General features: G+C 44.9%; 1 protein-coding gene and 2 non-coding genes across 14 annotated transcripts in view; all 3 read left to right on the top strand.

Moving 5' to 3' along the window:
• PUM1 (pumilio RNA binding family member 1) overlaps positions 1 to 20561 on the top strand; it is a 141421-nt gene extending 120860 nt beyond the window's left edge. For 8 of the 12 annotated variants that reach the window (XM_059376952.1, XM_059376944.1, XM_059376943.1 and 5 more), the window contains 7 exons: positions 307 to 436; positions 2973 to 3107; positions 6309 to 6446; positions 8878 to 9003; positions 10288 to 10409; positions 15221 to 15413; positions 18704 to 20561. In XM_059376952.1, coding sequence (XP_059232935.1) covers positions 307 to 436; positions 2973 to 3107; positions 6309 to 6446; positions 8878 to 9003; positions 10288 to 10409; positions 15221 to 15413; positions 18704 to 18835 — 976 coding nt within the window. In that variant the 3' untranslated portion in view covers positions 18836 to 20561. The remainder of the gene's footprint in view (positions 1 to 306; positions 437 to 2972; positions 3108 to 6308; positions 6447 to 8877; positions 9004 to 10287; positions 10410 to 15220; positions 15414 to 18703) is intronic. The other 4 variants (XM_059376953.1, XM_059376947.1, XM_059376950.1 and 1 more) reach the window with 1 other exon arrangement.
• LOC132002366 (small nucleolar RNA SNORD103/SNORD85) lies at positions 4040 to 4124 on the top strand. The gene has a single exon (XR_009399853.1). It is a non-coding gene; the product is annotated as a small nucleolar RNA SNORD103/SNORD85 (small nucleolar RNA).
• Positions 16200 to 16284, top strand: LOC132002365 (small nucleolar RNA SNORD103/SNORD85). The gene has a single exon (XR_009399852.1). It is a non-coding gene; the product is annotated as a small nucleolar RNA SNORD103/SNORD85 (small nucleolar RNA).
• Positions 20562 to 26124: the final 5563 nt, after the last annotated feature.

Raw genomic sequence — 26124 nt, 5'->3', positions numbered from 1 at the left:
CCACACACAAATACAGTTTAGTTGTATGTAATGAAATATACTAAAGTGTAAATATATTTTAGAAGTTCAGTGAAGTTAGGGGTACTTCACACTATAATTTTTTTTCCTTTTCAGAGAAAAGGAAATGAAGTGAGCTCAAGTAATTCATTTAATAACAGTTGTTTGTGTGTGTGCCCGTATATATGGGCGCCTGCACAGGCACATGTGCGGTTTCAGAACGGATACATTATATAAGTTGAACTAATCCTTACTGATTTCCAAGTCTTTCTGAGATGCTAGGATTGCCATTTTTACTTTATACTTCAGATTCATTCAGCTGAAACTAGAACGAGCCACGCCAGCTGAACGCCAGCTTGTCTTCAATGAAATCCTCCAGGCCGCTTACCAGCTAATGGTGGATGTATTTGGAAATTACGTCATTCAGAAGTTCTTTGAAGTAAGCTTTGTTCTTTCTATTCTTTGACGTTAGAGAATCTCTGGAGCATTTTGATTTTCATTAGCTGTTTTTAGAATGGCAGTCTCATCCCAGTCCTCAACATGAAGTGTGTGTGGTCTTTTTGAAGAGCTTTTAAATGTTTCTCCAAGTTACAAGCAGCAGTATGTCATTGAAATACCCAAGCAGATGTGCCAGTCTATTTTAGGAATGTGTTTGGAGAACCACTGTCCCTATTTAGGATCCAGCACATTATTTCTGATTGTTATGATAGATTAACTAAATATGTCTTTTTAGAGGAAATAATCCTCGTAAGATAATTTTAGCAGGATCATGATAAAATGTTCTAAAAAATGGATTTTTAGGATTCCTGGAGAGTTATCTTTGAATGTCAACTGTAGTGTTTTTCATCATAAACTACAGTCACGAGGATTGTTAAATGCTTCTTTTTAGATGATCCTTCAGTTTCCTCTTTTACTTCTGTTATTATGAATAATGTCTACTGTTGTTACTGTTGCTTTTGGAAAGGATTAACGAGATTGCTGGATTAATGTCTGTAAATGGCAGAAAGGCAGGGATTTTTTTGTTATGTTCTTGTAACCCTGGTGTGCCAGTATCAGCAATTTTAAGTCCTAAATCCAGAAAGGATTTGAGAGGAAGAACTTGGAATAGGGGAAAATGCTGGAACTGCATATTACCTGCTCCAAAATAGAAGAAATTTGTCAGTTTTGTACATCTTGCTTAGTTCATTTTGTGTGAGATGTAAAAATGGCTCACTCACCGCCTTTGTATTCCTATCTTCTCACAAAGACTGAACTTCTTTGACTTTTTTTTTTTAATTAAAGATTTTATTTATTCATTTGAGAGACAGAGAGAGCACAAGCAGGGGGAGAGGCAGAGGCAGAGGGACAGGGAGAAGGAGATTCCCTGCTGAGCCAGGAGCTCAATAAGGGGCTCGATCCCAGAACCTGTAGATCATGATCTGAGTTGAAGGCAGGTGTTTAACTATCTGAGCCATCCAGGTGCCCCAGCTCTTTGACTCTTAACTCTTCAGTGATACACTAAGAAGCCAGCATATTTGTAACGTTTCAGTTTACTGAGATTTTGTGATTAAATTCTGAGCAAAGTGGAAGTGCAGTGACTTTTAAGGGAAGTTTGTTTCATAAACACATCTGTCATCTTTGTGGTCTATATTAACAGTAAGAATTGTTATTACTTTAGTTCTTATAACAAAGAGTAACCTTTTTGTGGTCCCTGTAAAATTACCGTAATACTTGGTAGCAAATAATCCACATGCCCTTTGGAAGGTTAGAGTGAATAACCATGGTATCTTTTTAATTTGAATGTTTGCACTTTTTAAATTGATCCAGTATTTGAGGGGCAACTATCAGTCAAAATCAGCTTGTGGAATAAGCAAAAACTGGGGGTGCTGTACTCTAGATATGGTCTGTTTCTAAAAATTCAGAGAAAGATCTGAAAAACTTTATGATGATTCTTGTTTCTGAAATGCGTCTCTTGAATTGGTAAAGTAATACCAGTGGCTTTTGATCCTGTGCATCTTCCCCCTAAAATTTCACTTAAAATGTAAGATCCTCAATAAAAACAAGAAATGAACAGAAAATGACTTATAATTTTGACTTTAGAATGTCTTTTCACCACCCTCTTGTCCCAGATAGAATGTGGAACTCTCCAGCTTCAGTGCTGGTCATGTGCTGGCTCAGATGGCTGAATGAAGAGGGGATGATAACTGTAGGTTAGAGAACTTGCCTGGTGCACACAGCGTCCCTGGTCGGTAGTTCTCTTGTGTGGAAGCTGATGATGTATACAGTCTCCTCCAGTCTCATGATTATGTTATTCCAATGAACATAAAAAACCAGGAATGGGAAATCCTTGTAGGAAGAGTTTTAACATTTTTGCAGCATTACCTCTAAATGATTCTACTAACTCCCCCTGGACTGTGTTGCCCTATATAGAGAGAACATTCCAGTGCTTAGAGTGACGTAAAATCCTAATTCAAAACACAATGTCTCTATGTTAAGATTTCATGTGGGTGAGAGAAGACCTTTCTCACCCATGGGCCTCAGACACCTGAGAGCTATAGATTTGCTCCAGGAAGTGCGTGACTCTTTCCCATACATTCACTAAGGTTCCAATAAACAGTGTTGCCCACATGTATTACTATTTTTAGAATAAATGTAAATGCTCTTATATTTAATGGGAATATAGATTCCTAGCATTAGTGAATTAATGGCAATTTTGAGGAATTACGTATTTGTTTAACATACAATAATGATGAAACTGCTGCTGTTGGATACGTGAGAAGTTTTTCAACATAAAATGGGTTCCTTATAGTTAGAGGCTGAGAACTCTGGCTTGAAAAAACAAAGTTTTTGAACAAAAAGGTTTAGTTAATTAATCATAGGGTGACAAGGCTAAAAGAAGTTGTGCCAGTGGTTGATACAGAATAGTGGATGCTTTGCTTTCTCTGGTTTCTTTCCTACTACCTAAGTAATGGTATTCACCCACACACTGTGTCTAGTTTGGCAGCCTTGAACAGAAGCTGGCTTTGGCAGAACGCATTCGAGGCCATGTCCTGTCACTGGCACTGCAGATGTATGGCTGCCGTGTTATCCAGAAAGCTCTTGAATTTATTCCCTCAGACCAGCAGGTAATTGTAAGTTTCCCCTTTAACTTTTCTCTTGGTGTTCGATGTTTCTCCATGGCACATGTAGTGAACCTGTAAATTTGTCAGTCTTTAGTTTTCTTGTATGGTAGTGTTTTTGTTTTTGTTTTTTTTTGGGGGGGGGTGCTTGTGTCTGCCTTTCTGTGCATGGCACGCATGAACTGTGCAATTAAATGTGTAAATTTACAGTAGATCGAGTGTCTTATGTTAAAGCTGTTGATTTCAAACACTTTTCTCATTGGCCAGTCTAGTAAGTACAATTTTACAGGTGGGTGTTTTGTATGACAAGAATTAAAGCAGGCTAAAATGCTAGACCTGACCACTCCTACAAATCAAACTTAGGTGATCTCGCCCACTTACAATTTTCCTCCACTTCTTCCTTATTCATTCCAACACCTTGCACCAAGAGAGTGTCTGCCCAGTGCCTGGCCCGGTGCTCACTCTGTGCCAGGCACTCTGGTGCCCACTCTGTGCCTGGTGCCCACTCTGTGCCAGCACGAAGATTGGTTGCTGCCCACAGAGCACTGTGTGGGGAAAAGCCATGGAAAGCACTGGTGAGCCCGTGAGAGCACGTGCTCGAGGCTTCTCGGGAGGCTCTGCGGGAGGGGAAGTCCAGGCTGAGGGGGAGTGAGGAGGAGAGACAGAGATCCGAGCTGTTAGGTGCCATGTGTGGGGCTGACACCAGCCGGACACCGAATGCACCTGAAGCCACCCATGGCTTCTGGAACAGTCGCAGGGCCGGTCCAGCCAGCCTCCCCCCCACGCAGCCCCCTGGGCTCGGGAAACAAAGCACACACGGGCAGGCACGCTGCCGCTGTGTTTGTGCCAGGCAGCGCCGCGAGCCCCAGCTGCTCCCGACCTGAACCCTCGGTGTTTAGGCTCTGGACTCCCTCTGCCCTTCTCAGGGGAGGTGTTGGGCACGGTCTGGCGATGATGAGCCGCTTGCCCTCACTGAGAACAAAGTTCGGTAATGAGAATCTTTGTTATGGACTCAAGTTCTGAGCCAGACGAGGCCCCCACCGCCTCCAGTTCAAAACACAGCACTGCAGTGGTGTTAGCAATGGTCCCCGAAGGCTGGGGGAGTCCAGAGTCCTTCCAGCTGTGAGGCTCGCAGATGCCTGTGTCAAGACGCTGGGGAGGGCAGCGTGTTTCGAGACCGCGGGGTTCATCAGCGCTCCGCACTGGCAGCGCAGTGGCCCGGCGTGGCGACACCAGCACCATGTGAGGAGTCAGGAGCACGGCCAGAGCCGCTGCTCTTCTTCCCCTAATGCTCAGATGGTTATCCGTTTTCATTTTCCATGGATTTTTCATGGATGAAAACTTCGCAGTTGAATTTTTTCCTCTTAGATTTTCTCGTTTCTTTTGAACATGGAAGTTTCTTCCTTTTTTTGACTATAATGCTTACTTGCTCAGAAAAGCAAGAGGAATATTAGTTTCTCTCAGTCTTTGCCTCTGTCTTAAATTGTTGATTTAGTCTCCATTTTTTCAGATTTTACTGTTTGCTCTTTTCTGATTAGACGGCTGTGCTGTAGTAGTTTTCACTTACTTTCTCTCTTCCTGAGGTGTGCTTTTCTATCCCACATTCCTGTGTATTTTTTCCTGGTCTGGTTTCTTTGTCTACCTTGTTCGGGGCCTGGTATGATTCTTCCTGTTATGGGTATTTTACTGTTTTCTAGATGGAAGTTTATTATTTTCAGTGAAATTAACTCCTCTCCAGTGGGATTTTTAACCTCTTTGGGCTCCAGAACATACGCAAGGAAGCCACCTCCCCTTTATTTTGATTAAAAATGTTCCAGTCTTTCTGTTTATATATTCTGCATTCTCCACTTAACAGTCCCATAATTATATTTCCAGAATAAATGTTTTCCTGACATTTGATTAATTGCTTTAGGAAACTTTCCTGAGTTTGTTGCCTTCAGCTTTTTTAGTCCTTGGGCACTAATCCTGAATATATAATCCTGAATTTCTTTAATGGGATAATCTCTTAGTTGCTTTGTCATAGTCCACATCTCAGAGGTTTAAGATGTTCTTCTCATGAATGTCACCATTGTGGAGTGGCTTGTAGTTTCTTCCATAAATACATATTCAGTACAAGGGAGCGAATAGACAGGGATGGGATACAGCAAAGAGATTGGGCAGCAGGTGCCAGAGCCCAGCCATTGTGCGGATATTCCGCATCAAGGAAGGGATTCTGTGAAAATCTCAATGTCTTGTTTCCTATACCCTTGTCATCTCCACTCTTACCCTGCTTGCACACACTCGCACGGTCAGTCTCGCACTCCCACAGCACCAGTATCTGGTCTTTTCCTGTATTCCCTGAATAAATGCACAAGCCTCATGCACTTGGCCAGCTCCATGTCTGGTCTTCTGTATTCCCAGGCAGTATTGTCCCTGCTGTCCTAGCTGTCACTGGCCTGGTGGAAAGATCACGTTGGAGTTCCAGACCTGGGTTAGAATCTGGGTCAGTGGCTATCTGCATTCTTGGCCGCACTGGTTACTTACTCCCTCTCTCAGTCTCCGTCACCTCCCTCATATATGTATGTGGAGGGTATGTGCAGGATAATATATAGCTGACTGACAGGTGCTTTCCTCACCCACATTATTTTGCCACACAGGTACCAGATCACTTGGGTTTGCATCTTGGCAGTATAGGTCTGTGATTTTAGCAAGTCAAAGAATTTGTGCCTTGGTTTCCTCATCTATAGTAGTGTCCAGGTCATAGGATTGTTACGAGGATTCACTGAGTCATAACACATTAAGCACTTACAGATATGTCTAGCCTATAGTTAGCTGTAGATCAACTCTTCTCATTATTAATAACATGTACTTTACAGGGTTATCATGTTAAGAACATGATCAATTATATGTGAACTTCTCTAGTATCGTGTATATCATATAGATTGCTTTCTACAGATGTCTCCATTTTGAAAAAGTCTCTGAGGTTTTTTGCAAGTTAGAGAACTTTTTTAAAACCCAGGTTACTGTTACAGGAAGTTTGCTAATCCATGGAAACACTGCTGTCCTCATTTGGAGCTGCTGTGTTGTTGTCATGGTGCCATAACTATGTGGTTCTACTGCATCATCATAGATTCCCTGCCTAGTGCTTTGTGTTGGATAAGAAGACTGTTCATTGTCCGGGTGTTCGGCTTGCTGTGATTCTGGTGGTGCTTTTCTTTCCTTGTCTTCTAATAGAACGAGATGGTTCGGGAGCTAGATGGCCACGTCCTGAAGTGTGTGAAAGACCAGAATGGTAATCACGTGGTTCAGAAATGCATCGAATGTGTGCAGCCCCAGTCTTTGCAGTTTATCATTGATGCATTTAAGGGGCAGGTAAGTGACTTAAGAAAGAAACAAAGGAAACAAGTGTTTGGGTGTCTCTACGCCCAGAGAAGAAGGTAGCATTAGGGGGCTGTCCCCACATGGCCACACCACCAGAGATAGCCTCTTGTTTGTCCTGTTTACCTGTATGTCATAAGAACCTCTGTGCTCTTAGCATCAGCTTCCAGGTAGAGCTGATATTTTCTTACATCATTTTTCCAGAATTGCCCCTTAATTGGCTATTATCATTAATTTCTCTTCCCTAAAACATCATCTTCACACCCTCCTGAGCTACGTGGAACAAAGAATAAAACACACACCTCCTTGGGTCTGTGAAATTGTTTTTTGTTTTTGTTTTTAAAAGGGAAAACATGGTAAATACCAAGCAGATTTTCACGTGCAGTCATGTGTACCACTAAGCTGAGACTGAAATGGGATTTTAGAGTTGTTTAGTCTTTGGGGTTTGCTCAGTTATGGCAGCGGTAAGGAGATTGAAGGGGTTAACTGGGGGGTTGTTTGGGTTTTCTGAGTTAATGAAAAAAGAGCAGATCTGTTTACTTTAAAAATAAGGACTTAACATTTATCAAAATAGACAACAAGGAAAGTAAAATGACTAAGCTGCCAAAAGGGAGAGAATATTTTCAAGATGAAATTGCTGAAGAATTAATAACAAATATATAATCAACTCCTATAATCAAAGACTACCATACAAATTAGTGCAAAAATGACCACAAGCACTAACAGACAAAAAGAAACACAAATTGCCAGTAGACAGAAGACAGAATGATTCCATTAGTAATCAGGAAGATGCAGAATAAGGGTACAGGTAATAGACCACTGTTCCCCTGTTGGTCGGCCGCTGTGTCCTGGCAAAACTGTGGGATCTGATCACTGTTAGTGGGAATAGACATTAGCACAGCCATTTGGAAAATCATTTTGCGACATCCTTCAAAGTTCAGCACACGTATTTCCTGTGACCAGGCATTCCTAGCCTAGGTGGATACTGGGAGACATAACTTCGACATATTGAAAGCAGCCTTATTCTCCTAGGAAAGACTGAATGATCTAGATGTCTGTCAGCTCAGGGTTAGACGAATATTAAAGTAACAAATCAGGTACTTGCCCAGCAGAAGCTCCACAGTAGAAGTAAATACTTCAAACATAATGTTGAGTGAAATAAGTTAATTCATTATAGACTGTGAGTTTTTAGCATTAAAAAAAAAATTTCTTTAAAGATTTTGTTTATTTGACAGAGACAGACAGTGAGGGAGGGAACACAAGCAGAAGGAGTAGGAGAGGGGGAAGCAGGCTTCCCACTGAGCGGGGATCCCGATGCTGGGCTCGATCCCAAGGCCCTGGGATCTTGACCTGAGCCGAAGGCAGACGCTTAGTGACTGAGCCACCCAGGTGCCCCAGTTTTTAACATTTTTATAAAACAGAGCAGGACCATACTTTATACTGTGGAAGTTAACACAGTTGTACACATACAGCTATGCATTAAAAACCACATGAAAAGCACTTAATGCGCTGACACTTGGCCAGTGTCTAGTAAGTGTGAGCTCTTGTTATTCTTATTATTCCTGTGATGATTTTTTTTTTTTTAAGATTTGTTTATTAATTTGAGATAGAGAGCAAGTAAGCACACGGGGGGAAGGGCAGAGGGAGAGAATCCTCAAGCAGATCCATGAGATCATGACCTGGGCTGAAACCAAGAGTCAGACGCTCAACCAAATGACCCATCCAGGTGCCCCCAGTGATTATTCTTAATGACAGACTTGAGTGCAGGTTACTCCATGTCATTCTTGCTAGGAATGCCAGAATTGAGAGTGGGTGGTCCAGAGCTGAAGCCTGTGTTCTTATCTCCTCCAGACCCAAGAAAAGAGGAAGAAGCTTTTCTTACTTATTGCTGGAAAACACCCTAATTAAATTTAGAAGATTTGCAATGTGGTTAAGTGAAAGCATTTAGGATTTGATCCCAGCCCTTTCTTTTTCTCTTGTTAACCCTGTTCTTCGACACCGTGGACTCTTAACAAAGTGTGTTTTGTGACTTCGATTAATTCTCTGTCCATTCTAGGCTTCTTGGAAAAGTCCTTTTCAGCTCTGAATTTATGTACATCTCTAAATTCCTAGGATAGTTATGAAATGGGTTTACACACCTCATTATTTGTAGCGAGAACTCGAATGTGCCACATTTGTAATTTGGCCTTCTGAGTTAGACTGGAACATACTGTCCTGGCTTTGTCAGTTACTGTCTGTGTGGTGGCAGGCACACTGTAGAAACCTCTGGGAGCTGCAGAGCTCTCTTCCGGATGCTGGGAATACTCATCGCTCACTTTCTCTCTGTCTTTGGGAAGATTAACGGAATAATGGATATGAATGACGCCGAGGCATCAAAAGTGGCAACTGTCATTCTTGGCTTTGTTGTTTGTGTTGTCTGTCCTAGGTATTTGCTTTGTCCACGCACCCTTACGGCTGCCGAGTGATTCAGAGGATCCTGGAGCACTGTCTCCCTGAGCAGACACTCCCTGTCTTAGAGGAGCTTCACCAGCACACAGAGCAGCTTGTGCAGGTAGTGGAGTTGCCAGTAGAGTAACTGCAAACACCTGTGGGCTCGTGCAGGCCCAGACCTTGTGTGTTTTCTCAGCACAGGTATCCATTCCAGAAGAGTCAATGTTAATGTGTTTAAAATGCCCATTGGCTTTGGAGCAGGTTCTCATTTATACCGTCCTGGTTTGTGCTTTTTGAATATGGTTGAAGAAGAGAGCCCTGGCCTTGGAGTGGAGGGCGCTGCCTGCCAGCCTTCTGCCATGGACAGGCCATTTAACCTCTCTTAGTCTCAGCTTCATCATTGCAACTGAACTAAGTGGATTAGGTGGCTTCTTTTTAGCTTTGGTAGTTTCGTTTCTTTTGCCATTAAACATTTCTCCGCCATCACAATAACCAAGAGAACACTTTCTAAGTGTAGTGTTGTACTGAAGCAGCACTTTTGTTGGGAGTTTGTTGTTTGTTTTGGTGGGAGGTGTGATGTTATAAATGTATTACATCCTCATTGTGGAAAAAAATTGGGAGCACAGAAAGTAAGAACAAAAGAAATCATCCATAATCCTGCCATCCAGAAGCAAACACATTTGGGCTTTGCACTTGTTTTTAAAAGTATAAATTTGTACATTTATTTTCTCCAATACTTTTAACCTTAGATGAGTGAATATATCTATCGTATGCTTGTGATGTTATTTAATTAAGTATTGTCTGTTTTGTTGGACATAAACATTGTTTCCCATTTTTCTTAGAGGTAAACTTCTGTTTGAGAGAAAAATAGCTCTTTACTCCCAGCTATGCCTTCCTTTCTTTTTTCTTTTTTTTTTTTCTTAAGATTTTATTTATTTGAGAGAGAGCATAAGAGGGGAGAATTCAGAGGGAGAAGCAGACTCCCTGTGGAGCTTGGAGCCCGATGTGGGATTCGACCCTCGGATTCCAGGATCATGACCTGAGCCAAAAGCAGTTGTCCAATCAACTTAGCCACCCAGACACCCTAGTTTTGTTTTGTTTTTAAAGGAGAGGAGGCCTACTCTTTTGGGCCTAGTAGCTAATAAAGGAAGAACTTAAATAGGACCTTTGGGCATAAATATATAGAGAAATAGTCCATAATCTGGTAAATATTCCTCTTTTGTAATGATAAGGAAAAATTTGTCACTCCCTGTTTATTTTTTAAAGTTCTTAAGTATTCGTTATTATTCAGGTAAACCATCGTGGTGCTGTAGGAAGGAAGGTAGGTGGTGATTAGATGTAAGGATTTAGGTAATTCACAGAACTCACTTTTGCATAAATTTTTTTTCTGTTGTTTCTCGAACAGGATCAATATGGAAATTATGTAATCCAGCATGTATTGGAGCATGGTCGTCCTGAAGATAAAAGTAAAATTGTAGCAGAAATCCGAGGCAATGTACTTGTATTGAGTCAGCACAAATTTGCAAGGTGTGTGCTTTGAATCACATGGACTCCATTTTCCAGAGAAGACGATAAAATAGTATTTCAAGGCTAGAGAGAAGGAGTGAATTTTCATTCTCTTCTTTTTTTACATGTTTCTTTTTCTCCAGGTATACACAGCTTAAAAAGTCCAATGGTTCTATTATAAAGTATAAAATAAAGCAGGTCCCTTAATGTCTCCTCACTCCACTGTGAAATCTGAGCATTATGTTTCTAAAGAACTTAAATCTTACACTGTGGTGAACTAGACATTTTATTAACTTATTTTTTCAGAATTGTGAAATATTCTTTACTCAGTTTCCTCTCTGGTGCCAAAATGAAGAGGCAGCATATACTGTATCTACATAAACAGTATTCTTAGAGTCTCTTTTCCAGTCTTCATACTGTGTGAGGTCAAGAATAAAATGGGCTAGTTATCCCCCGATTGTGAAAAATGTTTTAGGTGACTTACTATTAACAGTGGTTGGAGGAGAAATTGATGGCCCTCCCAAGGGATTAGTGGTATGGTCTAAGTGGAATGTGTGTATCCTACAGTATGTAGTATAGTAGTTTGTATTTTGGGAATATTTTTCTTTGGTTTTTAGGATACACTGCCAAGCAGGTATGACTCTACAGTCTTGATCTTTTTAAATTGCTTGTCTCTAAGTTTTGTAATTTTATAACACTGCGGCATGGAAAGAGAAGAGAAGTAAAAACACTCTTTGATCCAGTGTCTCAGTATCCTGACCAGTTCAGGGTCTCTGTGATCCTGATTTGCCTTTTTTTTTAAAAAAACATTTGGCAGGACCAGGGACTTAGGGGCAGAATCTCTTAGAATTCTTCCTTGGGTCACTATCATCTATTTACTTTTTTTTTCATTGTATTTAATATCTCACTCTTAGGTATAAGTATTAATTAATATTACAGTAGACTTGTGTGTGGTCTGGTAATGACTGAGTAGCTGCTTTGGGCCTAATCCTCCCACAGATAACGACTATAAATTGTGGACAAAATGCCAAAAATCTTCCTGAAGGCATTAAGCCGTTTAAGAGAGTGGCCAAGAACAGGTAGATACCAGAAGGGTTTGGGGGAGGGGAGGGGAGGGGAGGCTTATTGATGACTTGGAAGGACATAATTGCACTGGGGAAATCACCCTGTTCCTCCCCCCCTTCCCCTTTAGATTTTTCTTTTTGTATTGCATTGTATCGAGATATAATTGACAGATAAGTTTGTCAATTATGTAATTGTGTAATTATGTTATTATGTAAGTTTGGCATACATGGTGTGTTGGTTTGATACATTCATATACTGCAGTATGATTACTGCAGTAGCATTAGCTAACACCTTTATCATGTCATATAATTATTTTTGTGTGTGTTGAGAACACCATTAAGATCTAGTCTCTAAAAAAAAAAAAAAGTCTAGTCTCTTAACGATGTTTTGTGATACAGTATCATTGACTATAATAATCAGGAAATTTCCCAGTTTTAATTGGCTTTTAGCCTGTAGGCAGTTCCTGTTCTGCTCTGGGCTTCTAAAGTTGGATTAAAAAATCTCCAGTGTCCCCAGAAGGCAGAGTTAGGGGCAGCCGTGGCAATGAGAGTGACAGAGTGACAGGGCAGAAATTCCAGAAAGTAAGAGAACCAGGGAGGGGAAGGCCCACATTTAATTTCCCAAATATCTGCTTGACTCCTGACCCACATGTGACGGCACAAACTTGAGGCAGGCCAGCGAAGGCTCAAAGAACTGAACTGAGATCCCTCTTGTGTGGGAGAAGCTTGCCGTTGCAGTTCAGCCAAGTTACTGTACTAAATAAAGGAATGGGGAGAGTAATATCCTTGGGGGAATGTAACAGAACTCCGTTTCTCCTGCATATCATTCATTGTCTAGAAAGCAGAAAATTGTGATAAGACATATAGTCAAGAAAAAAAGAAGAAACAGAAAAAGAAACAACTCCCAACTAGTTCCAGACCACCCCGATGTTGGAATTAGTAGAGCATGATTTTAAAGCACCTATTTTAATTATAGTGAAAGATGTAAAGGAAGATAACAATCGTAATGAATGAAAAGATGTTAGTAGAGAATTAGAAGCTTTGGTATAAAAAGAACAAAATGGAAATTCTGGAATAGAAAAATAAGTCCTCTGAGATAGAATTCACCACGTGGCCTTAACAACAACAGATTAGAGATAACACAAGAAAGAGCTGATACACTTGAGATAAGTAGAAATAAAATAGATTAGTGACTTTCCTACAGTTTTGATGGTGACCCAGAATAAAAAGTAAAAGTTTCATTGATTTTGCACGTGCAGGCACACGCATACACGTATAACTGAAACTGTGTTGTCCATGATTAATTCTAATACCTACTGTTCTGTTTTTTTGTTTGTTTGTTTTTTTTTGTTTTTGTTTTTTTTTTTTTTAAAGAAAAAGCTGGTCACAAATCACTAAGTTGATCTCACCACCCACAAATGGGCTGGGAACTGTAGTTTCAGAATGCCTAAAATAAACTTTAAAGACGCAACACTTGATCATATATTAAGGTGGAAGTCTTTGGCCAAGTGGGAACCCATGGTGGTAGCTGAGTTACCTGCTTGCTTTCTTGGAAGACAGGTCAGTGTTGAGGATTGAGTCCTCTACCCAGAAGAATGAGTGTCCTATTCTAATCCCGACCAGTTTGTAGGGGAGGCAGGCCTGGACTGGATGAAGGTATGGTTCAGCTAAGCAGTCCTGAAAACTGCTGAATTCTTTGCCTGAGCATTTGGAGATCATGACAGGCTTTGTGCTCTCTGAGCAGGATCAGTAATATCTTAAGTCCCTTTTTGGCTGAGGGAGGAGCTGGTGGCTATTAGGAGATAACTTCCAAAGTACCACACTTTGAGTCACACTAGAGCAGTACTGTAGTAGCATAGTGCTGTAGAAGAAAGGTGGGCAAAGAAGTTTCTCTGTGATGCTGTTTCAAAGGAGGGGAGGCTGTTGGCTTAATTAGACCTGATTGATCAGTTCACCAGACTTGACACTGTGTATTGCTCGCTCACTCGCTCGCTCTTTTTTTTGTTTTTAAAGATTTTATGTATTTGATAGAGAAAGACAGTGAGAGAACACAAGCAGGGGGAGTGGGAGGTAGAGAAGCAGACTTCCCCCTGAACAGGGAGCCTGATGTAGGGCTCTATCCCAGGACCCTGGGATCATGACCCGAGCTGGAGGCAGAGGCTTAATGACTGAGCTACCCAGGTGCCCCAGACACTGTATGTTAAGAAAGGTTGAAGAAGTGATCAATAGGATGGTAGTTCTTAACATTTTAGCTTGAGAATTTTTTTTCTTTCTGATCTGTTTATTTGAGAAACAAAGAGAAAGCTTGCACATAACGGGGATGGGGAGAAGCAGAGAATCCCAAGGGCCGAGGGCAGGGCCCAATCCCACAACCCTGAGATCACAGCCTGATCTGAAACCGAGAGCCGGACACTCAACCAACTGAGCCACCCAGGCGCCCGGAGAATTTTGTTTTCCAAATTAAAGCTCACTGTGCGCAATGAGCTAACACCGAGAGCTCTGTGGAACAGCATCCTCTTACCGTGTAAGAACTTGCAGATTAGGGACTTACTCTGGTGATAGTTACTGGACTATTCAGATATCCAGAGGGCTGGGCTCTGGAAGGAGTAAGACAGAGTCCCTGCCCTAAGGTACTCACGAAGTGTAGGCATTTGTGTCCTTTTTCAGTCCCTGAGAGCAAAATTAAGTTGAATGGGTGAAATTTTAGGGGAGAGGATGTTTTGTTTCAGTATATAAAGAAGAATGTTTCATAGAGCCATTCGCCCATACGATAGGTTGCCCTAGAAAGTAATTACTTCCAGGTTATGAGATAATGCTAAATGGCCATATTTAAGGACTGTCACAGAGGAAAGAGCTTCCTGCATTAGCTAGGTCTGGGCTCTTAAGTTCTTTTTCTCTGTGAGAGTTCTGTGACCCAGAGCAGCTCTTCCCCCAGTCGTGAACTCTCTGAAAGCCTTCAGCGTTCAACTGCACACTGACCCACCAGATGTCCTCTCTGCTGGGTATTGATTCCAGTGATAAAAATACAAATAATATGTATTGTTCTTTGACATCACACAACTTCCTTGTACCCACAGAGCCACAGATGCATAGTAGTATTGGTTTTTAATCACTCCGAGATGGCAAATACCCATTAGCACAGGCGTGTGTAATTTAATTGCCCCTTCTGCCCCCCCCCCCCCCCGCATTTAGTATAGCCAATTCCTGTTTTCCTTTCCCAAGAGGACAGAACTGTGCCAGGTTCAGAGATGCTGGCAGACCTATAGGGGGACTCTTGTTCTTAGACTCTGAAGATGCAGCAGGAGGCTGTTGAAATGAGCGCTGTGGTTCCCGTGCACACCTTTCTTGACTAAGTGTGCAGGGCCTCCTCTCCGGGTGTCCCGCTCTGTGGTTGGCACTAGAGATAGCGACATAAGGGAGGCTTGTTCCCGACCTCTGTACACTCAGAAAGGAGAGGATTTGTGGATTTTGGTTGTGTGTTGAAATTATAATCCTTAACAAGTACAACTTACTAAGCAGACGTGAGCCTTGTATGTGAGTTGCTTCACTTACCTGGGCTGTTCCCTCAGCTGTGAGAAGGTTGGGCCTAGTCTTAGCCACCATTCACACTGGCAGCCACAAATGACAGAGGGGCACACTCATAGAACCAGATCTTCCCCAAATGTCAGGCTCTCTTGTGGTGCTGACTGAGTCAGGACAGAGGCCAGACAGACACAGCCCAGCAAGGTCTTTGTTCTAAGAGTTGTCCCTGGATTTGTCTCCTTACAGCAATGTTGTGGAGAAGTGTGTCACTCATGCCTCCCGTACGGAGCGCGCTGTGCTTATCGATGAGGTATGCACCATGAATGACGGTCCCCACAGTGCCTTATACACCATGATGAAGGACCAGTATGCCAACTACGTGGTCCAGAAGATGATCGATGTGGCCGAGCCAGCCCAGCGGAAAATTGTCATGCATAAGGTAGGCCAGGGTGGGCAGATCTCACTCAAAGTCTATAAGGCCTGAGGTTCTTGGACATTTCTGAAATGCAAATAAAAGTAGACAGCTTGCTGCTTTTTGTGGCGTTTGTCACTGGTCTAGGTCTCATGCTGTGCTTCTGTTTCCTTTTATCTACAGTGGCCACTCTCCTCATGTTTTAGTAGCTCACTAGTGTGAAAGAGTCTGAAACTCCCATCCTTGTGAGGGATTTCCCTCCGTGGTCCTCAAGGCATGGTTTTCTGCTCCTAGGAGACCAGTTTCTCAGTCCAACAAATCAGCCTGCTTGCCTGCCTTTTCTCTCATTCATTCCACCACCTTGCACTGAGAGTGTATCTGCCCAGTGCCTGGCCTTGTTCCTGCTCTGTGCCAGGCACCAGCACGGACATGATGAGATTGGTGCTGCCCACAGAGCACTGTGTGGGGAAGAACTGTGCAAAGCGCTGGTGAGCCCGTGAGAGCATGTGCTCGAGGCTTCTCGGGAGGCTCTGCGGGAGGGGAAGTCCAGGCTGAGGGAGAGTGAGGAGGAGAGACAGAGATCCGAGCTGTTAGGTGCCGTGTGTGGGGCCGACACCAGCTGGACACCGAATGCACCTGAAGCCACCCATGGCTTCTGGAACAGTCACAGGGCCGGTCCAGCCAGCTTCCCTCCCACGCTGCCGCTGTGTTTGTGCCAGGCAGCGCCGCAAGCCCCAGCTGCTCCCGACCCGAACCCTTGGTGTTTGGGCTCTGGACTCCCTCTGCCCTTCTCAGGGGAGGTGTTGGGCACGGTCTGGCGATGATGAGCCGCTTGCCCTCACTGAGAACAAAGTTCGGTAATGAGAATCTTTGTTATGGACTCAAGTTCTGAGCCAGACGAGGCCCCCACTGCCTCCAGTTCAAAACACAGCACTGCAGTGGTGTTGGCAATGGTCCCCGAAGGCTGGGGGAGTCCAGAGTCCTTCCAGCTGTGAGGCTCGCAGATGCGTGTGTCCAGACGCTGGGGAGGGCAGAGGCCATCCTGGAGTCCTATAGAAGTTTTAAGCCTGTCCGTGCATTCAGTCCTGCCTTTGACAAGTGCTCACGTGCAGACTCAGAGCGAGCCCTCCTCTCAGCAGGGCTCCGGCGTCCGTGAGACGACAGTACCCCACACGGAGAGCTGCAGTCGTGCTGCGGAGGTGTGGGGCAGGGCCGTGCAGGCATGTGTCAGGGTCTTCTAATGTGGGAGAAGGCTCCCCCAGAGAGTGACATTTGAATAAAGCCCTGAACCCTTCCAGGCAGAGGGAACATGGAACATGAAGGCTTAGGAGCAGGAGACAAGACCATGTATCTGGAAAGGTCAGGCCTGTCCCTGGGTGGGGGCGGGCTTGCAAGGCCAGGTCACATTTGTGTTTCATGTGATTGTCCTGGCTGATGACTAACCTAGAGTAGGGCAGGCAGCAGGGGAGGAGGCAGCGAGGAAGCCGGATGGGCGGCTTTAAAGCCAGGAGGTGGGTAGTGGTTCTGGGACTGAAGACAAGTGGACAGAACAGGGCTTAGCAGTTGGCTGATGGAGGGAGTTGAAAGGGGAAGAAGAGTCCCACAGGCCCCAAAACCTGAGTTTTCCAGCTTTCACTGCCTGGCAGTGTCCTTTCCAGCAAGAGGAGACGGGGGCAGGTTGATTTCCTTCCATCTCCCACCAAATAAGTAAAAAGTGGAGTTGAACAGTGGTGCATGTGCATGTGCATGAGCACGAGGGTCATTAGTGTCTTGTCTGGGAAAGGAGAAGGATCAGACTTCAGTGGCTGGGTTTAGCAGTCACCAGTCCCGGGGACAGAGAGGTGAAAGAATTGAATGTAAATGTCATTAGTGTTTCTAAAAGGAGGGCCACCAAAAAGCCAGGGGGTCCTGAACTTCACATTCTGATGCCAGAGACCCCGGCGATGTCTGTCGTCCTCACTACCCCCCAGACAGCAGCATAGCATTACCACACATTCTTTTTACAGAGCTGTGAGGCGAGTGCTGTGGGCCACACAGCTCGGAATTGGACCCAGGGCTGTTAACGGTTCCCCACGCGGGCTTGTAGGTGAGAACATGGTAGCTGCTGTGGGCCTGTGTCCTGTGGTGCAGCAGTGGTTTCTAGAGCTACTTGGGACTTCCTTGCTGTGAGGACCTGGCCGACTAGACAGAAATCGTGGCCTGCATGGAGCTCTCAGTGGGGCCACGTGCCCTGGTGTAGGTGGCCAGTGTGTTTGAGTGTGCAAGTGCGCGTCCGGGTGGGGAGCAGGCTGGTACGCACTGTCCTCCGCTGTTGGTGGAACCTTGGGGTGGCGCGCTCCACGCCCCAGCCCGGGCCCGGAGAAAGCTGCGTGAGCCTCCCGGCAGAGAAGGGGGCTCCAGCGAGGAAGCCCCTCTCGTGTCTAGGGTACTCCATGGGGACCCACCCAGGGGCTGGAGAACAGAAGAAAGTGAGCTGAACCCGGGTACAAGAGGGGGAGGGGGCCAGACTGGCGCGGAGTTGGTAGAAGAGTCACCGCTGTGGGACTCAGGGCCTGCCCGGGTAGCTGGCTGGTGTTGGACACACCACTTAGCTGGGCCTCTGGGGTGCATCTGTAGAATGGGGATGAGCACACCTGCCATATGGGCTTCAGTGAACACTACCTGGCCCACACTAGTCATTTTATTTATTTATTTAAAAATTTTTTTTTCTTTTAAAGATTTTATTTATTTTTATTTGAGAGAAAGCAAGAGCATGAGAAGAGGGAAGTCAGAGGAAGAAGCAGACTCCCCATGGAGCTGGGAGCCTGATGCAGGACTTGATCCCCAAGGCAGCTGCTTAACCAGCTGAGTCACCCAGGCAGCTCACACTAGCCATTTTATTGTTGTCAGTCATTCTCCAGGATCCTCTGTGAACCAGAGGACGGGGTCCTGTGGTGCCTAGAAAGAACAACCCCCACCCGCACCGCTCCACTGCTGAGGGGAGCTGAGGTGCCTCGAGGGGACCAACGGGGCTGAAAGCATGTCCAGCGGCTGCCCTACAGTGACGGTGTGGGCGCCTGTGAGGACGCACGTGCTCCATGGACCGACGTGGAAGTGGTCTGTGGCAGCTGCCTCCGGAGCCCTGGTGTCCCCTCACAGAGTAGGGCTCCTCCCTCACACACTCAGCTCACTTCCTGTGGCTGTTGAGTGGCGGGGCTTTGACTGAACTTGGGGGGGAAGGTGTCGCCTGGCGGGCTCACAGGCTTGTGTGCACGCTTCGGTGCCTGGCAGCTCGCGGCCGGCTTGCGGGCCAGAGTAACACTGTGCTTCCTCCCCAGATCCGGCCCCACATCGCCACTCTGCGCAAGTACACCTACGGCAAGCACATCCTGGCCAAGCTGGAGAAGTACTACATGAAGAATGGCGTTGACTTAGGGCCCATCTGCGGCCCCCCTAATGGTATTATCTGAGGCAGTCGCCCTGTCCCTCATTCCCACTGACCTCACTGGCCCACTGGCGAATCCAACCAGCAACCAGAAGTGTTCGCGCAGAGAAGCTGAAATGGGTGAATGGTTGCTCCAGGATTACCCGCTCCTCCAAAAAATGGAATCAGATCCACAAGTGGAAAAGCCTTTGTAAATTTGTTTAATTTTATTACACATAACATGTACTAATTATTTTTTTTAATTGACTAATTGCCCTGTTGTTTTACTGGTGTATAGGGTACTTGTACATAGGTGACCAATGTACATGGGAGGCCACACATTTTGTTCATGTTGTATCTATATTACGCGTGTGGAAACTTTCAGGGTGGTTGGTTTAACAAAAAAAGTTAAAAAAAAAAAAAAAAAGAAAAAAGTTTTTAACCCATTTTGCCTTGCCGGCAAATTTTGCAAATAGCTCTTCCCCACCTCCTCATTTTAGTAAAAAACAAAAACAAAAACAAAAAAGCCTGAGAAATTTGAATTTTGTTAAATGACCCCAAACTGGCATATAACACTGTTTATAAAGCATATATATATATACATATATATATATATATAATGAAAATTGTTTTAGAGTTGCTAAAGCTTCAGTTTATGACATTAAGTTTATGAAGCTTTGAAAAATCGCCTTTTTTGGAGACTATTATGCTGAAGGAGATGTGTAGTCTGTTTTGTGAGGAGGAGATGTAAGCTCCTAAGATGTCTTTCAAGGCCGGGCGGGTGTATTTGTTTACTGCCTACTGGATTTTTTTCTGTTAACATTGAAAGGCAAAATCTGATTATTTAGCATGAGAAAAAAAAATCCAACTCTGCTTTTGGTCTTGCTTCTATAAATATATAGTGTATACTTGGTGTAGACTTTGCATATATACAAATTTGTAGTATTTTCTTGTTTTGATGTCTAATCTGTATCTATAATGTACCCTAGTAGTCGAACATACTTTGGATTGTACAATTGTACATTTGTATACCTGTAATGTAAATGTGGAGAAGTTTGAATCAACATAAACACGTTTTTTGGTAAGAAAAGAGAATTAGCCAGCCCTGTGCATTCAGTGTATATTCACACCTTTTATGGTCGTAGCATATAGTGTTGTATATTGTAAATTGTAATTTCAACCAGAAGTAAATTTTTTTTCTTTTGAAGGAATAAATGTTCTTTATACAGCCTAGTTAAATGTTTAAAAAGGAAAAAAATAGCTTGGTTTTATTTGTCACCTAGTCCCACAGTAGCAAGATCCTTTCTAAATGTTATTCAAGATGATTCAGTTCACACTAGTGTTTTTTTTTTATCCTAAAAAAGTAATGTTTTGCTTATTTTGTGACAGTCATAAGAACGTGCAAAGTTCAGCCCTGCCCTAGCTTTCCTTACAATCAGAGCCCCTCTCACCTTGTAAAGTGTGAATTGCCCTTCCTTTTTGTACAGAAGATGAACTGTATTTTGCATTTTGTCTACTTGTAAGTGAATGTAACATACTGTCAATTTTCCTTGTTTGAATATAGAATTGTAACACTACACGGTGTACATTTCCAGAGCCTTGTGTATATTTCCAATGAACTTTTTTGCAAGCACACTTGTAACCATATGTGTATAATTAACAAACCTGTGTATGCTTATGCCTGGGCAACTATTTTTTGTAACTCTTGTGTAGATTGTCTCTAAACAATGTGTGATCTTTATTTTGAAAAATACAGAACTTTGGAATCTGAATTTGTGCTTCTGTGTTAACTCCTCCTCTCCCCCTTAACATTCGTGTCCCAGGACAGCCCTTTCCTTCTTTGTGCCTTTCTCCTGCTTGTTTGGTTTTTGTTGGCGGGAGGGCAGGGTGGGATTGGAATATGGCTGGGATGGCGGAACGAAAGCTCTGGAATCCATTTTGACCCACAGATGTTGGCTTTAGCCTGCTTAGTGCTTTCAAAAGCAAGACTATTAGTCCAGATTTCCAACTTCAATTGAAAAATCAGATCGTCTGCCTCCCTGGGCCCAGGGTGTGTGCCCATCAGTCGCAGGGAGCGTCCTCCAAAAACCAGTGCCCTGTTGCGAGACCCAGTTGGATGCTCTTCATTTGCTCTTTCCGGCCTTTTCTGCCTTGTGAGCCTGGGGTCTGGGTTCGAATCCAGTCAATTGCAGATGTTTCCCAGCTCCAGCGTGCACTGGAGCACCTCGTCTTTGGAGGTGGGCGACCATTAAGGCATCCCCGACTGCTGTGCGGTCTGTCTCAGTCTCCCCTCCCGAGGCCCCTTCCCTTTCCTCAGTTTAGGCTGCTGCTGCCCTCATCCTGCCCCACCATGTTCACACGTGGAGTCCTGGCCCCGGCTGGCCCAGGAGCCTAGCTTGCTCATCTTGCTCATCACCCTCAGACTGGGGGCGGTGTTTTAATATGGGAGGCTCTAGCTCGCGGAGGCTGGCCTGCCACCTATGTCTGGGGACGCTCACGTTTCGCCACCTTTGCCCCACGGACACGGGTCGGTGTTGGCAGCTCCAGGATAGCTTCAGCCAGGGAGGCCAGGTGGGAGACCGCACGACCTCATGTCTGCAATCAGAGCCCCAGGGCCAGTCATAGGAGCTTTGCCCTGTCCCCTCCCACAGGTAAGGGACTGTCAGTAGCGGGTCCTGGCCCTGGGAATGAAGGGAGGGAAAGGAAGCGGAGCTAAGGCAGGTTTCGAGCCCAGGACCTGAGCTGAAATCCAGCCCTTCCCAAGGTTCCTCTCTCTGGTAGTCCTCATGGGCCCACCAGAGACTGCACGCTAGAGGCCATCGCCCTCTGTCCCCACCTTGCGACTCCCGGGTGTCATGGCTCTGGAATCGGACCAGGTTCAAAGCCGGCTCCCTCCACTCACTGTGCTTGAGGGTGTTACTTCATCTGAAACGAAGTTCCTCCCTGGAAACTGAAGGCGTGAACACATACAGGGGCAGCGGTCTCATTTCCAGCCTTGACTGCGGAGCGCTTCTGGGTGCGGGACCCTCGCGGGGGCAGGGCACAGAGTAGCCAGAGCTGGAGGCCGGGAGTTCTCTTTCCCGGGTGCCCACCCACCCTCTTCGTGGCCTTAGGCCGGCAGCGTGACCTGTCGGAGCCCCCCCTTTCCCTCTTCCATGAGATCGGAGGCCCCGCCGGAGCTGCGTGAGCTGGTACTCTTGGTGGACGCGTGTCCAGGGCACGGACCCGGCATCTGCTCACGGGACGGGTTTCTTCCTTCCCACCTGGGCTCTTCGTGTTCACGCTCCGCGCTTCCTTCTCTTGCCCTTTTCCTTGTGGCATTTTATGAAATGTTTCGTCTTGGTGTTTCTTAGTGGTAGCAAGCAAGACAACGCGGTGGGTGATGTGATGACCCTCCCTTGTTCAAGCCTGGGTCTTGAAGGCCTGGGGACGTGTTTCAGTCCGACACACATGGGGCTCAGTCCCTCTGATCCCGTGTCATCTCTTGAGGCCAAGTTTCCTTCTGTGCAAAGCGAGAGAAGTCACAGAAGCTACGTATCAAAGGTCGGCTGTGGGGAGTATGTGAGCTCACGTAGTTGAGCGTCGTGAACGGTGGTGACAGGCCATGTTCTACCTTTGGCTTCACTCCTCCGGCATCTGCATGTGGGCTTTGGTGAAGCCGACAACCTTGACCGTCACGTACAAGGTCACTTGCTGTGAACCAGCTGTCAGGTCCTCGCCCCAGTCCTGGGATCTGAGGCAATTCTTTTGGGGTCCCGAGCCTAGTTTCCTTGGTGCATCATGGGGCAGACCCCTCCCTCTGCAGGAGGGAGTTTCTGTTCTGTTCTTTTTTTCTTTAGAATTTAAAAACTAACGCTTAAAGAGAAACTAACATTCACTAATTCTTCCAACCAGCAAATGTTTTATAGATATATACTGCCTAAGTCAAAGACTCAGGGAAGGAAAATGTCATTTCTCCAGAACAGTGACTAAAATATTTTTAATTTTTATTAATTAATAATTATTTCTAAGGTGTACAAAGGTACAGAAAATAATATAACACATAATATGTACTCATCTCATAGTCTGTAACCACCCTGAACAAATGCTCGTATTTTCCACCTCTTCATTGGGTAACCTCTGTTCCGCCCGCAAGGCCCTCACCACCCTTTCCCACCCAAGTGGGCTTATCCAGGGCCCACGTTACTTTCCTTCTAGGGCCATGGAAGGACTTCATGGAGTCCTCCCTGACTGACTCAGCTGTCTGTGCCCTTTACGTGCTCCTAAACTCCTGCAAAATGGACAGACTGTGTGCCGCTGGCAAATGCAACAGTCAGTATTCATCTGTAAAATGGGCATAAGGGTACTTGCAAGGTAGTTGTGAGGACTAAATGCATTAAAACGTGTAAAGCAGCTACAGCTAGTACTGTGTAAGTACTAGCTATAAAAATTAGTGGTATCGGGGTGGCTCAGTGGGTTAAGCCTCTGCCTTTGGCTCAGGTCATGATCCCAGAGTCCTGGGATCGAGCCCCGCATCGGGCTCTCTGCTCAGCAGGGATCCTGCTTCCCCTCCTCTCTCTCTGCCTACTTGTGATCTCTGTCTGTCAAATAAATAAACAAAATCTTAAAAAAAAAAAAATTAGTGGTATCATTTTAGTGTCTTATATTCTTAATTTTTTTTTAATTATTAACATGTATTATTTGTTTCAGGGGTACAGATCTGTGAATCATCAGTCTTACACAATTCACAGCACTCACCATAGCACATACCCTTCCCCAATGTCCATCACCCAGCCACCCCATCCTTCCTACCCGTTCCCCTCCAGCAACCCTCAGTTTGTTTCCTGAGATTAAGAGTCACTGATGGTTTATCTCCCTTCCTGGTTTCACCTTGTTTCATTTTTTTCCTCCCTTCCCCTATAATCCTCTGCCTTGTTTCTCAGATTCCACATATCAGTGAGATCATATAATTGTCTTTCTCCGATTGACTTATTTCACTCAGCATAATACCTTCTAGTTCCATCCATGTTGTTGCAAATGTCAAGATTTCATCTTTTGATGGCTGCATAATATTCCATTGTATGCAAACACCACATTTTCTTTATCCTTTCATCTGTCGGTGGAGATCTGGGCTCTTTTCATAGATTGGCTATTGTGGACATTGCTGCTATAAACATTCGGGAGCAGGTGCCCCTTCGGATCGCTACATTTGCATCTTTAGGGTAAATACCCAGTAGTGCGATTGCTGGGTCGTAGGGTAGCTCTATTTTCAACTTTTTGAGGAACCTCCATACTGTTTTCCAGAGCAGCTGCACCAGCTTGCATTCCCACCAACAGTGTAGGAGGGTTCCCCTTTCTCTGCATCTTTGCCAGCATCTGTTATTTCCTGACTGGTTGATTTTAGCCATTCTGACTGGGGTGAGGTGGTATCGCATTGTGGTTTTGATTTGTATTTTCCTGATGCCAAGTGTTGTTAAGCACTTTTTCAAGTGTCTCTTGGCCACTGGATGTCTTCTTTGCAGAAATATCTGTCCATGTCTTCTGCCCATTTCTTGACTGGATTATTCGTTCTTTAGGTGTTGAGTTGGATAAGTTCTTTACAGATTTTGGATACTAGCCCTTTATCTGATATGTTGTTTGCAAAGATCTCCCATTCTGTCGGTTGTCTTTTGGTTTTGTTGACTGTTTCCTTTGCTGTGCAAAAGCTTTTCTTTTTCTTTAATTCATATTTTTGAGAACTGGAATTTCTTTTTTTTTTTTAATTTTTTATTCAGGGTTTTATTTATTTCTTTGACAGAGACACGGCAAAAGAGGGAACACAAGCAGGGGGAGTGAAAGAGAGAGAAGCAAGCTCCCTGCTGAGCAGGGAGCCTGACTGAGGGCTCAATACCAGAACCCTGGGATCACGAGCTAAGCCAAAGGCAGATGCTTAACGACTGAGCCACCCAGGTGCCCCTGTGCAAAAGCTTTTTAACTTGATGAAGAAGTCCCAATAGCTCATTTTCGCCCTTGCTTCTCTTGCCTTTGGTGATGTGTCTAGGAAGAAGCTGAGGTCAAAGAGGTTGCTGCCTGTGTTCTCCTCAAGGATTTTGATGAATTCTTATCTCACATTTAGGTCTTTCATCCATTTTGAGTCCTTTTTTGTGCATGGTGTAAGGAAATGGTCCAGTTTCATGCTTCTGCGTGTGGCTGTTCAATTTTCCCAACACTATTTGTTGAAGAGACTGTCTTTTTTCCACTGGACATTCTTTCCTGTGTTGTCGAAGATTAGTTGGCCATAGAGTTGAGGTTCCATTTCTGGGCTCTGTATTCTGTTCCATTAATCTACGTGTCTGTTTTTGTGCCAGTACCACACTGTCTTGATGATGACAGCTTTGTAATAGAGCCTGAAGTCTGTACTAGTGATGCCATCAGCTTTGGTTTCTTCTTCAACATTCCTCTGGCTATTCAGGGTCTTTCTGGTTCCGTACAAATTTTAGGAGTATTTGTTCCATTTTCTGTTTGACAGAGATTGCAGTGAACGGGTAGATTGCTCTAGGTAGCATAGACATTTTAACAATATTTGTTCCTCCAATCCATGAGCGTGGAATGTTTTCGATTTCTTTGTGTCTGCCTCCATCTCTTTCATGAGAGTTCTGTAGTATTCTCAGTACAGCAGGATCGAGCTTCTATCCGGGGCGCCTGTTCACCTCTGCATTTGACTGCCCACCAGTTCTGCTCCAGGATGTGGTATCCGGGGCTGCCACCAGCTAGATGGCTGCGTTCTCGAGCTTCTCTTCCAGAGTCCCTTCAACACGTTTATATAATGGCCTTCTTCTGGTCACAGTGCTTTACAGTTGACAGAGTGAATCCATAATGGTAATTCCTTGATGCTCATGAAAGCCTTGGGAGTAAGGGTGAATGGACGTTATCAGCCCATTACACAGATGAGGAGTTTGAGATCCCCCCATAAAAACGAATGAATCAATAACCAGGTAAGGATTTGGTCTGAAGTTTCCTGACCCCAAGTCCAGGGCTCTATCCATGCTGTCTTGCTCTTATCACCTTCCGTTAGCCCCAGGAATAGCTGTCTTCTGTCTTTCTCTGGCTCTGAGTCGGTTTCAGAAGCTTGACGTGCTGGCGAGGCGGCCTTTGGGTCAGGAAAGGGACTTCATGTAGTTCCCAGCTTTAGCCACACGAGGGTGCTGCTGCCTAAAGAAAGTATTATAGAGACCAGAGGGTTCCAGGCTCCAAGGTGAGGGCTTGGTGGGGGGTGGGGGGCAGAGCGGCGGGGGGGGGGGGGGGGGGGGGGGGGGGGGGGGGGCGGCGCTGGGGCCGGGGGGGGGGGGAGGCGCCATGCGTTCTGCGCCGACGCTC

Source organism: Mustela nigripes, chromosome 14, assembly GCF_022355385.1.
Source record: "Mustela nigripes isolate SB6536 chromosome 14, MUSNIG.SB6536, whole genome shotgun sequence".
Taxonomy (NCBI): domain Eukaryota; kingdom Metazoa; phylum Chordata; class Mammalia; order Carnivora; family Mustelidae; genus Mustela; species Mustela nigripes.
The sequence above is the reverse complement of the archived record's forward strand: the minus strand, read 5'-3'. Positions and strand labels throughout refer to the sequence as shown.